Source organism: Myxocyprinus asiaticus, chromosome 49, assembly GCF_019703515.2.
Source record: "Myxocyprinus asiaticus isolate MX2 ecotype Aquarium Trade chromosome 49, UBuf_Myxa_2, whole genome shotgun sequence".
Classification (NCBI taxonomy): domain Eukaryota; kingdom Metazoa; phylum Chordata; class Actinopteri; order Cypriniformes; family Catostomidae; genus Myxocyprinus; species Myxocyprinus asiaticus.
Window position 1 is genome coordinate 23729655 of NC_059392.1, and position 17939 is coordinate 23747593.

The window sequence follows — 17939 nt, forward strand, 5'->3', positions numbered from 1 at the left end:
GAGGGCATGGCTGGGCCATGATGGAGCACGGTTGGCACTGAATCAGCTGATCAGTGGTAGAGCGAGATAAGGGGCAGCTGGAGGTGCTGGTTCGAGAGAGAGAGAGATGCACGCGGCTGCGCTGCACGTTTGTTTGTGTTGGTTTTTAGTTTACCATTAAACTTTATGTTTAATTTTCAGCTGGTTCCCACCTCGTCCTTGCCCGTCCTTTATGTGTTGCAGTCAAATGCGTGTTCCAGGGACTCGTCACGTGACTGCTCTAGAGGGAAATCCCCCTCAGGGAATGCCTTGAGGGCGGGGACCTCCCCACTTGCGTCATCTTGATGCAGACCAGATGTAGATGGCCCTGGCACCACCTCTCCAGCCATAGCATTGCACATCACACACTGACACATTATTTAACAGGACCCATCCACACAAATTTCCCTTAACAAATTTTTTAAATCAGGCCAATTCATTCCCAAAATCAGCGGATGGGTGAGGTGGGAATTAACCATGGCTTCCACTCTATGTTTTCTCCCCCTGAATAGTATCTTAATGGTAACCATCAGATACGTGTGAATATCCCCATGCACACACTGCACCTTCACCCGATTATTTGTGCCCAATGCCCCATCTTGTACCAACCGTTGGTGGATGGAGGTTTGAGAACAGCCAGAATCCACCAAAGCTGGATATGTATCCCCCTGGGTACTCACCGGTAACCGATATGCCCAGGTCGATCGGGGGCAGCCTGTGGACCATCGGGAATCCGGACCAGAGTGCCCACCTCCATTATGGGGCAACAGTCCTGGAAATGATCAGGATCCCCACAGCTTCAACAGACTGGCCCAGTCCCCCCTCCTACACCCATGGGGACGGACTTGCCAACCTGGGAGAGATGGTGGAGAGAGGCAGAGTTAGCAGAGGAGATGAAACCTGGGCATCGGACCACCCTGCCTCCTGGGGGCAGGAACGGGATGAAAAGAGGAGAGGCGGTAGTGGGGTTTGGGGGCAGGAGAGAGAGAGAGATGACAGAGAGAGAGAGAGAGAGAGAGACTCCTGGTCACTGCTTCCTGGAAACCCTACCATGTAGTCCTCGGCCAGCTGGATTGCTTCCTCCAGCGACGACAGACAGTGGCTCTGGACCTACTTGGCCATCCCACAGGGCAGCTGGGTGACGAACTGTTCCAGTACCACTTTGTCTACGATGTTCTGGGCGCTGCGGCGTTTCCGGCAGGTGTGCCGGAGCTGCTGTGTGAAGGCGAACGGGTGGCCGTGTTTGCCCAGCTTCATGGTGCGGAAGTGCTGTCGGCTCTGTTTGGGGGTCCAGCCAACCTGTTGCAGAATGGTTCTCTTCAAGTTGGCATAAACGAGGAGATTGGCTGCAGGGAGCTGTGTTTCCCCGGAGAATAGAGGTAACATTCGGGCTGCCCACTGGTCAGGTGGCCATTTCCACACCACAGCTGTCTTCTCGAAGAGATCGAGGTATGCATCGGGATAGTCAGCTGGCCCAATTTTGATGAGGGTGGACAGCCGGGGTGAGCTCCAGGGCTGTAGCAGCAACCCCCTTGTGTCTGACCAAGCTCCGGAATGCCTGTCGGTCCTCCGCTTGGGCCCGGAGCAGGAGTTGGAAATGCTGCTCCTGCTCCAGCCGCAGCTCGACGAGGGCCTGGTGTTGGGTCTGCTGGATGCTGGCGAGGGTCTTGATCAACTCGCCCAGTGGTGAGGACTCCATGACGACGTGTCTCCTCACATCCTGGGTTTCAGTACCACTGCAGCACATAAAGGATGGGCAAGGAGGAGGCAGGAACTGGCTGAACAGTAAACATAGTTTAATGGTAAACTTAAAACCAACATAAACAAATGTGCAGCGCTACCGCATGCATCTCTCTCTCTCGAACTGGTGCCTCCGGCCGCCCCTTATTTCGCTCTCCCACTGATCAGCTGATTCAGCGCCGACCATGCTCTATCACGGCCTGGCCACGCCCTCCTCCTCATCACAGATATAAATGAACTTAAAACAACATAAAACATAAACAAACAAACACACATGCAGCGTCTCTCTCTCTCTCGAACTGACACCTCCAGCTCATCCACATCCCCCTCCTGGTTGATTAGCCCGATTCAGGGCCAGCCATGTGTGCTCACAGCCCAGCCCCGCCCTCCTCCTCATTACACTCCTCCATCACCTGACTCAGGCCAGGGAAAACCCTGACATGACACAATCCCCTCCCCTCTCTTCCTGGAGGGGGGTATTGCCCTTCCGGCCATGCCTGCCGGCAGGTCTTCCCCTACCTTTCTGGAGCCCTGGGAGAGATGAGGGGAGTGAAAGAGCGAGGCGGAGTGACAGAAAGAGAGAGAGAGGAGAGAGAGAGAAACTTGCTCGCTGGCTCCCGGACACACTGTTGCCCGGTCCTCAACCGCTCCTCCGCCTTCTGGCGGATGCCAGCTCGCTCCTCCCCTGGCGGATGGCAGCGTGTCCTCCGGCCCCTGGCAGATGGAACCACTCCTCCCCTTTTTCGGTGGATGGCAGCGGTTCCTCCAGCTCTCAGCAGCCGGCAGCAACCCCTCCATCCCCAGGCAGATGGCTGTGGCTGCTCCCCTGGCTGATGGCATTGGTGAGGACTCCCTGACAGCACATCCCTCCTCCCTCCCAGGTTTCAGCACCACTATAACAGTTAAAGGATGGGCAAGGAGGAGACGGGAACTGGCTGAATAGTCAACATGGATTTTAATGTAAAACTCAACTTAAAACAACATAAGGACACACAGACACACACCTCTCTCTCGAACTGGTGCCTCCAGCTTGTCTTTATCCCCCTCCCGGCTGATTAGCCCGATTCAGGGGTCCTCATGGCCCAGAACCACCCTCCTCCTCGTCACATCATGTTTTTAAAGAAATCTAACAAATATTAGTGCTGGTTTATTCTTAAAACAAGAAAAAAAATGCCAATGGGGTAAGAAAAATAATCTTGTTTCCCTTTGAATCAAGTTTCTTTGTCATACCCCATTGGCTAAAAAGTATTTTTTCTTGTTTGCAGCATAAACCTCCTTCAATTCTGTTAGAGTTATGTTTAAAAAAAAAAAAAAAATCAAATTTTAGTTCATTGAAAAAATACAAGAAGCTCAATTAAACAAGATACATTTACTTGAGAAGCAAAAGAACAACATAACATATTAACTCTTGTTTTCAGAGAAATCTAAAAAAAAAATTGTAAAAAAACAAATGCCAATGGGGTAAGAAAAATAAACTTGTTTTCCTTTTTAATTACGTTTATTTTCTGACAAAGCCACATTTAGGTTGCCGTTTATTGTCTATTTCTGATTATCTATTGCTACTTTAGCATAGATTGAGTTTCTTTTGTCCTATCTTCCCATCCATACAGAGCAGTGCACGCATCAATATCTCAGAAGGCTCGTGCCCAGAGAGAATCATCACCATCACGGGCGCCACAGAGTGTGTGTTTAGAGCCTTCACTATGATCACAATCAAACTGGAGGAGGTAAGGACAGGAAAACTGCTCTCGCACATATACAAATAAGCACACAGAGCAATGACCTTACAGTATCATGTAGTACACATGCTTATGTTAATATGCAAACATTAAAATGTAGGATACATCAATATACAAATTTTATCTGATATTGATATGATGTGATATGATAGCTAATCTCCATTTAATATTAAGTGAAATCAGGCATTAAAACATAATACACAGTAGAAAAGATGCAAACCCTTAATGTGTATTTGAATCTCAGCAATTCTAAAACACCTGGGTGAAGGAGTTGTGGGTAGTTTTCATAAATATTCTGTTGGTCCCATAGCACTGGGGTGCCGATCTGTGGTGGGATAATCTCAGAAAAAATTATTTGGTCCTCCACAAGCGTTCCATTCCCTTGGCGATTTCAGTAAACGATTGCTAAAAAGAGGACATACAGCTTTCTGATGAAACAGGTGCTAGACTTCAATCTCCCAGAATGCTGTGACTAAAAAAATAAAAAAATTAAAAAACCTGCTGTTTGTCATTTTATCTGTTAAAGGAATAGTTCAGCGCAAAATACATATTCTGCAATTATTTACCCACACTTATATTGCTGCCAAGCTTTAAAAAAAAAACAAAAAAAAACATAAAGCCACAGTAACTAATCGAAATGACTTAGTATACTCCAAGTCTTCTGAAACGATCACTTCGTTCATTACGATTACTTTGTGTGATGAACTGAATGAAATTGTAATCATTATTCAATATCAAATCATACATTTTTCAAATATGTCAATAACATGAAACCTCATTTGTTCTCATCACATTTTGTGACCAAACTTCATGACTAAGACTGCCAATCGATTACAACTGTTATTCAAATTAATTACATGGTATGCCGATTAATTCGCATGTATAAATATTTGCAGAGAAAGCCCCTCAAATAACAAACATTTAATATATAATGATGAAATAATTATAAATATATATATATATATATATATATATATATATATATATATATATATATATATATATATATATATATTAGGGATGTAACGATTCAAATTCCTCACAATTCGGTTTGTTTCATGGTTTAGGTCACAGTTTCGGTACGGTTCGGTCTTTGCCATGTTCAAAAAATTCAGAAAATAAATATTACTGCCAAATACAAAGTAAGAATACTCTGTTTGGTAACAAACACTTTAACAGGTTTGCCCTTAATAAAAATCATTGTTTTACAGTAACCATAATTTAACTATGGTATTTGCAGTAAAAACATAGTAACCACAATATCAACATGGTTACTGTCATGGTTACAATATATAGTAAAATCATGGTTACTATATGGAAACTACAGTATTACTATTATAAAACCATGGTTAAATGTATCAAAACCATGATTTCTGCAGAGAAAACCATGTTGACAGCAGTCATGGTTACTACAATATTACTATAGTATAGTGGTTAATTTTTGCTGGGTCTTTAACTAAAAAATCCTTTTCTCTAATTAATATTTCAATATTTTAACTTAATACCTGCACTATTGCGCTACATGCATCAATATAAAATCCATTTCAAACTCTAATGCACATATATTTAGTATTCGGAAGTTGTACATCACTAAAGAAGGAACTTTGCTATTAAAATGGATGCGAGGGATGTTGTGACGCAGCTTGAGTGTTTTAATCATACGCAGAAATCACACATCTTCATCAGCGAAGTAGGGAATCATATCGTCGGTGTAAATGATCATATGTTGATGTATTACCAGTATACTGCACTCGTCTCAAGCGATGTCTGCAAACAGTGCCTGTTTTGTAAACGTTTGTTTGACCATCGCTGTTGTAATTGACTGCAAAAAGAAAATGTTTCCAGACAGAAAACCTGAAAAACACAGGGGGCTTCTCTATCAGCGGCTCGTTTTCTCCACTTGCCATTTTCAACTACACACAACGCTTGCTGAACAGTGATGTCATCAAGTTGACCCACGTGAAACACAGGCGGAGCGTATCCATCTACAGATCCATTCAGGTTCATTAGCTTGATTTTCAGTCACAGCTTTCATGCGTCTTGGCATGCTCTCTACCAGTCTCTCATATTGCTGTTGGGTGACTTTATGCCACTCCTGGTGCAAAAATTCAAGCAGCTCGCTTTGTTTGATGGCTTGTAGCCTCTTGATCACATTCCAGAGGTTTTCAATGGGGTTCAGGTCTGGAGATTGGGCTGGCCATGACAGGGTCTTGATCCAGTCGTCCTCCATCTACACCTTGATTGACCTGTCTGTGTGGCATGGAGCATTGTCCTGCTGGAAAAACAATCCTCAGAGTTGGGAAACATTGTCAGAGCAGAAGGAAGCAAGTTTTCTTTCAGGATAACCTTGTATGTGGCTTGAGTCATGCGTCCTTCACTTCCAGCCTTGCTGAAGCACCCCCAGATCATCACCGATCCTCCACCAAATTTCACAGTGGGTGCGAGTCACTGTGGCTTGAAGGCCTCTCCAGGTCTCTGTCTAATCATTAGACGACCAAGTGGAGGATTGGTGATGATCTGGCGGTGCTTCAGCAAGGCTGTGGTCTTTGTGAAGGACGCATGAACACAGCCAGATCAATCAAGGTGTGGATGTTGTCAGTACTTTATAGAATAAAACAAAAATGTTAATTTTACTCAAACACATACCTATAAATAGTAAATCCAGAGAAACGTATAATTTTGCAGTGGTCTCTTAATTTTTTTTCTAGAGCTGTATATATATATATACATACGGTATATAATAAAAATAATATAATGATAATAATTCAGATAATTAAAATTCATTACATTAGTAAAGCATTGATAAGACACCACAAAAAGCGGCTTTAGAATCCAATGTATTGTTTATTTCCATATTATTGAACATAAGCCAATTATTGGCCTACATTTCATGGCAATCGCTGTCACTTTGGTTGTCGCGTCATAAACATACAATTTTTAGGTCGCTGTGTCAAGTTAAACGTTGTTTGAAACTTAGAAGAACATGTCTTGAGATCCCAGCATTTGGATTTGCGCTCCATCAAGTGTTTGAATAAAAGAACGCATTCTCATCTTCTGCTCTCTGCTGTCAGTGAGTGTGCTTTGTTCTCTGTTTAAGCTATGCATTGCCTGTACAGCTGGAGTTTCGCAAACTGTCCCCTGGAGAAAACAGGTGGAATATGTATAATATAATATTTCTTATTATGGTTCAGGTTGTTAATTGTGTTAATTTATTTAACAGGTTATTTTTGATATAATTAATCCCACTGAACTAACATGTTAAATCGACAGCCATGACGTTATTTAGCAAGAACCGATGAGGTTTCGCATTATCGACGTCGCCACCGTACTTGATTTTGCTTTGTGCTTTATTAATGACTTAATTTGAGAGTGAATGACAACACAGTCTCAAGACAACTCGTAATTCGAACGAGCTGTTGAAATCTTATGATATAGTATGACTTGGTTCTTATGGAAAGGTATGACTTTTAGACCAACCTATCATATATGCTTTCCTCGTCTCGTTCCACAAGGCGGTATTTTCTTTCTTCCATGGTACACAAAAGTTATTTTACTATTAAAATAATGGTTAGGTTTAGGGGTTAGGTTAAGGGGTTAGACTTTATGGTTAGGTTTAGTTTTGGGTTAACCTTAGGAAACATCATAATAACATCATTTGTTGGTTAATGCATTTTGTTCTCTATGGGAGTCGTACGTTTTTACGAACCAACTCATACAATTTCGCCATTTTGTACCTCTATTACACTGCTCATGAGATCGGGTTTGGTGAATAACAACTTAAATTTAGATGGGGGAGTATTTGGGAAATCTGTTGGAAAACAGTTATTATTATCGCAATTCCATTTTGCGATGCTAGTGGCACTGAAATTGCACATATTATGTTTAATGGGTAATTATCTGTTAGTAAACAGGGAGGAAAAGGTGAAAAATTGAAAATTAAATGTATAAACAGAGAAGTAAAGACATTTAGAAATGTATACATACACCCACGTTTCACATTCGTATTTTTATTAATGGCATCAGTAGAGTCATATAACTTCCTGTCAATGTTGGGGAGTAATGGAATACTTGTAACAGGATTACGTATTTAAAATACAAAATATAATTAACTGTATTCCACTACAGTTACAATTTAAATCATTGGTAATTAGAATACAGTTACATTCAAAAATATTTAGATTACTGAACAGATTACTTTGCATTTTATTGTCATTTGTTTCATTTAATATTTAGTCCTTTCAGATGGAAAACATTTATACATATAAATGATGCGATCCAAAGTGCATTTGAACAGCGGTGAAACACGGCGTTACACATCATAAGCTTTATGCTAAGCTAAAATGCTATTTCTAGCCATTTTACATGCACATGTTACCAGACACAATCATATTTTGTTATCAAGAAAATTCACGTTGGTTCATAATTTCTTTTTTTCTAGTAAGACCTTTGATATTAGGGCAAAAATCATATTCTTGATCATAATTCTTGTATTGTTTTCTTGTAAAAATATCTAAAAATCCTTAAAACAAGATCAGTTTGATTAATCTTGTTTTAGAAACAACACTGCATAAGATATTTCGGTTTTTCAGAGAATGTATTTTTAATGTGTATTTTGTCTTACTGTACTGGCAGAGTTTTTATAGTCAAAACAAGTGAAAAAATCTACCAGTGCTGAAGAAGTAATCCAAAGTATTTAGAATACATTACTGACCTTGAGTAATCTAACGGAATACATTACAAATTACATTTTACAGCATGTATTCTGTAATCTGTAGTGGAATACATGTCAAAAGTAATCCTCCCAACCCTGCTTCCAGTCAATGAGGTGTATCTGTCTGCCTGCAGCATGTCTACTCTACCCCCACTAAGTAATAATGAATCCACTCACTCCTGCTAAATCCATTATGTATTTGATATCCTTTCATAGCAGGCAGGGTGCCATTCATTAAACATCTATTAGGAATCTTCCTCTCTTTCCTTGTCCTCCATACAAGCCCATTGCCTTCTACCCATAAAGGAAGAGTCACCATAGAAACCATAGAAAGTTGGTGATGGGGTTTGTTTATGCTGAGCATATGATGAGTGTTACTGGTTGAATTTTACAAGGCGCTCTATTGAGGTCTGGCCCAGCTTTGATTTATAATTTTTTCGTCTGCTGTTGTTGAAGATATAGTGAGCTAAGAACATGCAGGAAGTCTGAAGCGCTAAAGCGATGTTTTTTTGAAGATATGTGGCACAGTTAAGAGAGAACTGAAGATTCGGGGCCTTAAAATCAAGTGGACGTTGGAGGTCAGAGAAAATTGAGGTTTCTTTTTATATACGCTGAAGACATCTGCAAAAAATATTGCCTTTGTAGGCAGTATACGAAGGTAGTATGGCATCAAGGCATGTCGAAATGTAATGTTCACATAACTTCCTGTCTACTAAGGCCACATCAACAATACATTTTAGGTTGAAAATGCAATGTTTATGCCTCTCATCCACACTGAAACGCCATTTTACTCCACCGAAAACTGAGACTTTCGAAAACACCCTCTCGTACCGCCTTCTTTGGAAAAACTGCCTGTTAATGTACTGCCTGTTTGGACACAGTCATTGAGCAAGATCAAGTCTGGCTTGCGTCATTTACTAATCCTGTTACTCTTTTCAATTGTTTCCTCTTTACATCAGTAAAGCAGCTAAAATGCCTCCCAAAATAACAAACAAACAAATTGTATTTAGAGGAAAATGTAGCAATGGGAAACTTGCAGGTCATTTGTGCTACTTCAACAGGAGAAACCTTTGAAGTACAACAAACAAAATAACGGTATACTGTATCTCTCTCTCTGCATCAGGAAACAGTCCTTCACTCCGTGCTTATGCTTTCAACCTTGAGATAAAATCAACTCTGACAGCTTCAGATTGCAGCTTTAAAAATCGTCCGTTGCATCTGGCCTAGGGACCTTGTAAATTGTCATCAATTCTGGGCCAGGACCTCCTTAATCGATACCAAATATGCAAATATTACAGACTCAGTCTGTTGAGAGTAAATTGATGTTTTATTATCCAGGAGGGTGGTTAAGTGAGATGAGGGGGAAGAGAGGTACAGGGTTTGTTTGACGTCCTACATTAATATTAAGAATGAATCTGGGGAGTGAACATCCTTAACTTACTATTATAAATACATGTTCTAAGTCCTCGTCCACACTAATCAGTTTAAGTTTGAAACCTTTTCATTTTCATAAAGTCATAGTTTTTTTAATGTATGTGGTTTGGAGAGCATTTTCAAAAGTCCAGTGTGGATAAAAGTATACACATTGCAAAATCATTGTGTATTCAAATGAAAACGTATTAGTGTGGATGTGGCCTAAAGAGGGTCGCACACCAGACACATCTGGCAGACAACACACAGCGTCTTAAAATTCACTGTCCGTCGGCAGCTACGACTTCAGAAGCTGCTCAAAATACTGCTGTGCCACTCATATAGTTTTCCATTAGACTACATTAAATTCAACCCAAATTGTCAAGTGACATTCATTACTGACTTTAGCTTATGCTAAAAGATACTGTTTATCCACGACACTGTGTTTCACTTCTCGTTTGGTGTGCGACCCACATTTGACCCACAAATGGCAGTATTTCAAATATTCTTACACCCTGTCTACACCGGACATGAGTGGCGCGTTGCGTTGCGTCAAAACTAATCGAACCCATTATAATCAGTGATGCTGTCTACACTGGAAGTGTCCATTGCGGTGTGAACAGGTGTCCCGTTCCATTTTGCGCTGCACGTGCTGGCACTTCTACTGCCAAAAACACAAATAAGTGGTTTAGAATGTTTGTGTCGATGTGTCCAGTGTAGACAGCCTCAAGCTATTGCTTTGTTTCGCGTCACATTAACAGACGCCCCCGGTGTAGACTGGGTATAAGGCCACGTCCGCACTAATATGTTTTAGTTTGAAAACCTATTCATTTTGCTACGTTTACACCTCTCATCCACACTAGAACAGTCTTTTTCCTCCATCAAAAATGCCCTCCTTTACCACATACTTTGGAAGACAGTAATGTTAGAAAACTGAAAAGTTTTTAAACGAAAATGGATTAGTGTGGATGGTGGCCTGACTTGGCTGTTGGATTTAAAATGTTGGAAGTCATTGAGCATGTTTACATGCACGTTCTTACTCCGACAACGTATGTGGTCATGTAAACACAATAAACGGCATTCCTTTATAAGAATGAACCGGTCGACACTTTTTTGATTTTTGCCCATTACACTGATTTCATGTGGCATGTTAACACCTTTACTGGTGTTCTCACCAGCTTATCTAATGTGCGCACGTGCTGTGCGCATGTCTCTTCACGGTTTGACGTCAAAAGCAGAGAATAACGCAATTATTTAAAATCTCATGTAAACACATTTATTTTTAAATAAGCTGATTTTTGGGAGTAATCAACATGTAAACATGCTCATTGTCACACTGCCCCAACACACACCAACACTAACACACTGATCAAACAAAACCTAACAGCCACTGGAATTTGGTGTTTGTTGCCGTTTATTGGGGCATTTTTTTTTTTTTACATTTCTATTTAATATTCAACTTGTCCTTTTAATATAGTTACGTTTTGTTATCTTTTACTCTTTGAGCATCACTAATATCTTTTCGTTTGAAAACTTAAATTCCATTTCTTAACGTCATTGTTTTCCAAAGTATGTAGTGCTTGAAAATGTTTTCAAAAGTTTCCATTTTCTGTGGAGGGAAACGCTGTTCCAGAGTGGATTTGAGGTGTAAACATAGAAAAATCTACATGTATGTGTTTTCCAGAACCCCTCTACCAAGGGGAGCCTTCAAGGTTAGCAAAACATTGTAATGTGGCGGTACACTGGTGAGGAAACTAGAGGTTATTCTTTTTGAATGGATGTTAATGGAGGAGATGCTTCAGTATACCCAATAAAATGCTTTTGTGAGGAAACCTTTAATGAATTGAGCAACTGTCCACTAATATTTAACATGTTTTACACTAAACAATCCTTTTGGAGTGAACAATGTGTGCAGTTTACTACAATAAAATTGCTGCTTTATAAACTTGCCGCTTGTTATTTTCACATGCAAATGAGCTTTTGAATCGCTGCATATGTTTGCCAGAAGTTTGCAGCTCTTTGCTGGTAGTGGTGAACCTGCAGCAAACCTTTGGCAACAATGGACACTTTGCAGCAAGATTGCCACAAAGCTCATTTGCAAGTGAAAATTATCAGTGGCAAATTTGTGACATGTTTGCGGCAAATTTGCCGTGAACTCTCGATTTTCGTTAAGGAGCATAAAAGAATCTCTGGTGTTATCAAGTGAAAATGTATGTGTGTGGATGTGGCCTTAGTTTCAGTTTATTTTTGAAGTATACACCATTTCAAATAATATTTGTTGGTTTGGGAAGTGACTTCTTTGTTACTAGAACATTTCTATTTGGATGTGAAACACATTCAAAACTATAGTGGGAGGCACTTCATTCATATTGTCTCGTAGTGGTAACATGATGGTCATAAAATGTCAACATTAAAATTTGGACCATTTTGTTTGAAGGCTGAATACTACCTGGATGCCTCGAATTGCCGAAAATTAAAGTGTTAAGATTTTAGAAAAAAATAAAGAAGACAAATGGATGCCTGGACTGCAGCAGTGAAACGAGATGCCTCAGTACGTACAAACTGTGTGATAGGTAGCGTCTAGCTGGCAAGCTAAAATTAATAAGTTAGTTTTGGGAGTCATAAAAATGTGTTTTAGTTTCAGGTTTTCAGTTAACAAAAATAACGCTGGTTTGAAAAAGCCTTAGTATTACTATTATTCCATTGAGAAAACCCTACAGTCCAAGAAAATGCTGGGAAGAGTGTGAAATAGAAAATATAGTTTCAATCAGACATTTGAATATTTCTTCCCTTTTTTTTCTGAAACGTTATATCATCGGCTAAAACTTATACGCGGCTTTCTCTTTTCCACCTTGCCTTCGTTCTCTTGAGATTTCAGGGTGAAATGTTGAAAGAAGACAACAACAGCATCTTCCAAACCTCCAGTGCTGATAGAACACTAAACAGAGGAAAAAGACAAGTGCTGCTTTGAGAAATACCACTCGAGGTGCATTCATTCAGCTCACGTAGCTGAGGGCTGGGTTGATGGGCAGGCAGACAGCACACACTATTTACATTTCAAACCCCACAAGATTCCTGCTACCTCCTAATTGATTGCTGCAATGGTGGGCCACGATTCAGTCTGATATTTATTACCTGGTTTAATTAAAGAAAAAGCCTGTGAAATTGCACAGCGTGAATAATGGACATTGAAGCTGCTTTCTCTTAGCAGGACTGTGAGGATGGAACACAAGTTGTCCTTTTCTGCTGACATGATGCTTTTTTCAAGATTCACCAAAAGTACACTAGACTGCTGAAAAATGTCTTTATTAGAAGTCATTGTTAGAATTTTTTAACATGATACACATTGTAAGTACACATCATACCTTGATAGAGACAACTGAGTGTGACAGGTAGGTAAATATTGTTTAATTCGGTCATAAAAATCAATTGGCATCTTTAACTGCGATGCGACTGCGTTCAATCAACTGTAACATTTTGTTAGTGGGGCACATCGATCAGCAAACTCTGAATTGGGAAATTGATTAGTGTGGCTTTGGAATAAAACATTTCATCAGATTGCAATCAAAAGCCAAAAGGGTCAGTGGTGCACAAGTGGCATTTTTAAACCTCGGCACAAAGAACGTGTTTGACAATCCTTGGAAATATGAGGACATCATTTAAATGAGAATCATTAAAGTTACTCAGGAACGTACTTCAGAGTCTTGTTAAACCATGTTGTCCCCTGTTTACAGTCTGACATATTGTCCTGTTGGGCTTTGTGTTTAACACTATTCTGACAACAATGAGACATATCTGTGTGTAGTGGTTTGGCCTAGGTTTCTTAGCTGTCAAGTCAGAACAAAGAAGCACCTCTTGCATTACTGTGGTACAGAGCAGAACAGTTTACTGCATTGTTTTATGTTGGAAAAGGCCAACGCTAATAGAAAATGTGTTTTGATCACCTTATCAGTCAGTAAGTCAGTAAGCTGTCACTTAGCAGAAGCAATACAGTAAAAGGATAGTAGTCTAGCATAGCCATGTGTGGTCGGGTGATTCTCACGAATGATTCAATTTATATATTTAAGCAGTATCACACGAGCAAGAGTGCTGTATGGCCCTACATCAGCTGATTTTACATCGTGCTGATTTAGGGCCATACCTCACGATTGCGAGTGTGATATTGCTTATATACAACAGTTCAACGAACACGTAAATAAAACAATGAGGAAAAACTAAGCATTTGTGCATGGAACTACTAACTACTTACGCCATGAATTAGGATTTGCCATTGTTCAAAAGATGCGCCCAATCCACCATTACTAATTCAAAAACGTCATTTTAGAACTATTAACGGCAGCTTGGGCTGTTTCTAACAAGTTATTGGAGAAACAAGAATGTGTGTGTATGTGTTTGAGAGAGAGAGATAGAGAAACTGAGTGATTATTGAGCCTGTCCCCCCTTCATAAGCAGAGAGTAACAGTAAAGCTATAGCTGTTTAACTCTATTCCTCATCTTTAGTGTTAGTCAGCTTGCAGAAGATAATTTTCTCTGTGTATTTCGTGGTAGCCGGTTCGTTTCTCTCCTCCGCCACGTTGAATGTTGTTTACATCTGAGTACTGCTCCCAATGCGGAAACTCCGGTAGGTAAGCACCTTGAGCATGTGTGATTACTTCGTCTGTTGTGTCTCTCAACTTTGATAAGCCTTAATGCTGAAGCTTCCCAGTTGTAGTCTAGTGGTATCCGAGCGATCATGGAGTGAGAGGCAGATGTCAGTGACTTCAAAGAAACTTCTCACTGACTGGCAGCGCTGACTCAAATGAACGTCAGTTCAACTCGCTCATAACACACTCGCTTTTGTCACCACCTGCTGGCTAAAATCTTTAATGTCACAGGGAAAAATGAAAAGACATACATCTAGCTCTTTTACACATCTGTGCTGCTCTTACACTTTAGTTTAGAATGCCACGAACAAAAGCGGAGTGATACAAAGAGTGAAGCGTCTGACTACTGCTGTTCTGTTTACTCAAGGAACGTCTCTCGTCCAATCAGATTCGAGGACTGGAACTAACTGTTGTGTGTGTGTGTGTGTATATATGTAAATATATATATATATATATATATATATATATATATATATATATATATATAGAGAGAGAGAGAGAGAGAGAGAGAGAGAGAGCTCAGAAAAAAAATTAAGAGACCACTGCAAAATTATCAGTTTTTCTGGATTTAGGAATGGTTTGATTAAAATGAAAATATTTGTTTTATTCTATAAAGTACTGACAAAATTTCTCCCAAATTTCAAATAAAAATATTGTCATTTATTTGCAGAAAATGACAATTGGTCAAAATAACAAAAAAGATGCAGTGTTTTCAGACCTCAAATAATGTAAAGAAAACAAGTTCATATTCATTTATAAACAACACAATACTAATGTTTTAATGCTAGATGGAAAAGATCAGAGATCAATATTTGTCTGGAATAACCCTGATTTTCAAATCACAGCTTTCATGCGTCTTGGCATGCTCTCTACCAGTCTTTCATATTGCTGTTGGGTGACTTTATGCCACTCCTGCTGCAAAAATTCAAGCAGCTCGGCTTTGTTTGATGGCTTGTGGCCATCCATCTTCCTCTTGATCACATTCCAGAGTTTTTCAATGGGGTTCAGGTCTGGAGATTGGGCTGGCCATGACAAGGTCTTGATCCGGTGGTCCTCCATCCACACCTTGATTGACCTGTCTGTGTGGCATGGAGCATTGTCCTGCTGGAAAAACCAATCCTCAGAATTGGGGAACATTGTCAGAGCAGAAGGAAGCAAGTTTTCCTCCAGGATAACCTTGTACGTGGCTTGAGTCATACGTCTGTCACAAAGACGAATCTGCCCGATTCCAGCCTTGCTGAAGCACCCCAGAACATCACCAATCCTCCATCTGGTCATCTAATGGTCAGACGGAGACCTGGAGAGGCCTTCAAGCCACAATGTCTCGCACCCACTGTGAAATTTGGTGGAGGATTGGTGATGATCTGATTTGCACTGATTTGCAGTGGTCTCTTATTTTTTTCCTGGAGCTGTATATACTTATACACTGATCAGCCACAACATTAAAAGCACCTGCCTAATATTGTGTAGCTCCCCCTCGTGCCACCAAAACAGTGCCAACCCTCATCTCAGAATAGCATTCTGAGATGCTATTCTTCTAACCACAATTGTACAAAGCGGTTTTCTGAGTTACCGCAGACTTTGTCAGTTCAGACCAGTCTGGCCATTCTCTGTTGACCTCTCTCATCAACAAGGCATTTCCGTCCACAGAACTGCCACTCACTGAATGTTTTTTGTTTTTGGCACCATTCTAAGTAAACTCTAGAGACTGTTGTGCATGAAAGTCCCAGGAGATCAGCAGTTACAGAAGTACACAAACCAGCCCATCAGCCCATATATATATATATATATGTGTGTATATATGTATGTATGTATATTAGTGCTGTCAGTCGGTACAAATATTTAATTGCGATTAATTGCATACGTTTTCATAATTAATCACGATTAATCGCATAATTTTTCATAGTTAATTGTGAATAACCACAGATTTTGACTGTACTCAAAATTGACTACTTTTCCTGTTAAAATGCTTTTATTTTCTTGTTTGGAAAGAACAAATTATTGTTACATATTGTATTATTATTTTTATTTATTTATTTTCTTGATTTTCACCCCTTTTCTCCCCAATTTGGAATGCCAAATTCCTAATTCGCTCTAAGTCCTCATTGTGGTGTAGTGACTCGCCTCAATCCAGGTGGCGGAGGAGGAATCTCAGTTCCCTCCACATCTGAGACGTCAATCCGCGCATCTTATCAAGTGGCTTGTTGAGCGCATTACCGTGGAGACCTAGCGCACGTGGAGGCTTAACCCAACGTGACCCACCCTAGCAACCGTGCCAACTGGTTGCTTAGGAAGCCTGACTGGAATCACTCAGCACGCCCTAGATTCGAACTTGCGACTCCAGGTGTGGTAGTCAGCATCTTTACTTGCTGAGCTACCCAGGCCCCCCTACATATTGTATTATTAACATTTTCCAAACAAAGCCTTTTATAATATAAATACTGTATAGAAATGCACTAAAATTCAAGTAAAGGAAAATGTAAGTTTTAAACATTGTAAATTAATCACATGCGTTTGCGTGTTAATTTTGACTGCATAAAGAAAATTAGGACTACCAGTATATTGACTATATATAGCAGATTTTACCCCCCAATTCTCATTACCACAATGTGTCCGGACGTTTTACTTTTACTATTCTCATTGTTTTCAATGATGATTCTCTACTGTAACACCAAGGTTATAAAACTTTAACATTTAAATCAACCACAGTTAAATCAAATAAAAGCATGGCAATCTCTATGAATGTTATACAGAAAACTAGCTAAGTGCTGATTATTGTTTTCAGGTTGTGTGGTGTTGTCTTATTCAAGGGAACAATGTTGATAGCACATAGATCCCACAGAGTTCTGGTTACCAGAACTTTAACCACTATATTATTCCACTCTAAGTGAAAATCTGAACTCTTTGAAGAATGCCATAATTGCTGCTTCAGAAGTGTCAACTTAACACGTCCATGTTCTGTGTTTGGCCTTCAAGGATTTGGCTGCTCTTGTGGCGAACGGCACAGTCACTAGTAAGCCTCCAGTCACGCTGCGATTGGTTATACCGGCTAGCCAGTGTGGTTCTCTCATCGGCAAGGGCGGCTCCAAAATCAAAGAGATCAGAGAGGTGAGTGCCAATATAACGGACATCCATTTCCCTATCTTTCCCTCCTCCCCCCAGAGGACATCTATGTTAGGACTGCTTGCTCTGTTGCATATTTCATGGGTTTGGATGCCAGTAAAAGCCCATTTATTTTACATTTATGGTCTCTGGGCTGTCAGGATGGTATGAGGTAATGTTGTATGGTCCGCATTGCTAAATTTGGAGTGTTTGCTAATGCACTGGGATGGTGGGGATGGTTAGAGTTGGAGGAATAGCAAGTACGTTAAGCTAATCAAAGCACGAAAGTTAGTTTTGAAAGGGAGTGAGTTTGTTGGGTTGTCGAAAGATTTCATGTTAGCAGTGGCGAGTAAACACAGCAGAGCTCACAGTGTTTTTAGCCCTCTCTTTTTGCTTAATGGGAGTTATTGTAGCAAATTTGAGATATTTGGGATTTTCACAGATACTCTGTGCTTTTTGAGTATAAATGTATGTATATTATTATAGTATTATTATTTATTATAAAAATGCAAATTTTGGATTGGATATGGGTTAGGCCTTAGTATTTTAATGACCTTTATTTAAAAAAACAAACAA

The 17939-nt window shown here is 40.2% G+C and overlaps 1 protein-coding gene across 4 annotated transcripts in view; it reads left to right on the forward strand.

Moving 5' to 3' along the window:
• The window catches only part of LOC127438197 (poly(rC)-binding protein 4-like), a 130733-nt gene that overhangs the window by 70077 nt on the left and 42717 nt on the right, over positions 1-17939 (forward strand). For all 4 annotated transcript variants that reach the window (XM_051693585.1, XM_051693584.1, XM_051693586.1 and 1 more), the window contains exons 5-6: positions 3369-3485; positions 17238-17369. In XM_051693585.1, coding sequence (XP_051549545.1) covers positions 3369-3485; positions 17238-17369 — 249 coding nt within the window. The remainder of the gene's footprint in view (positions 1-3368; positions 3486-17237; positions 17370-17939) is intronic.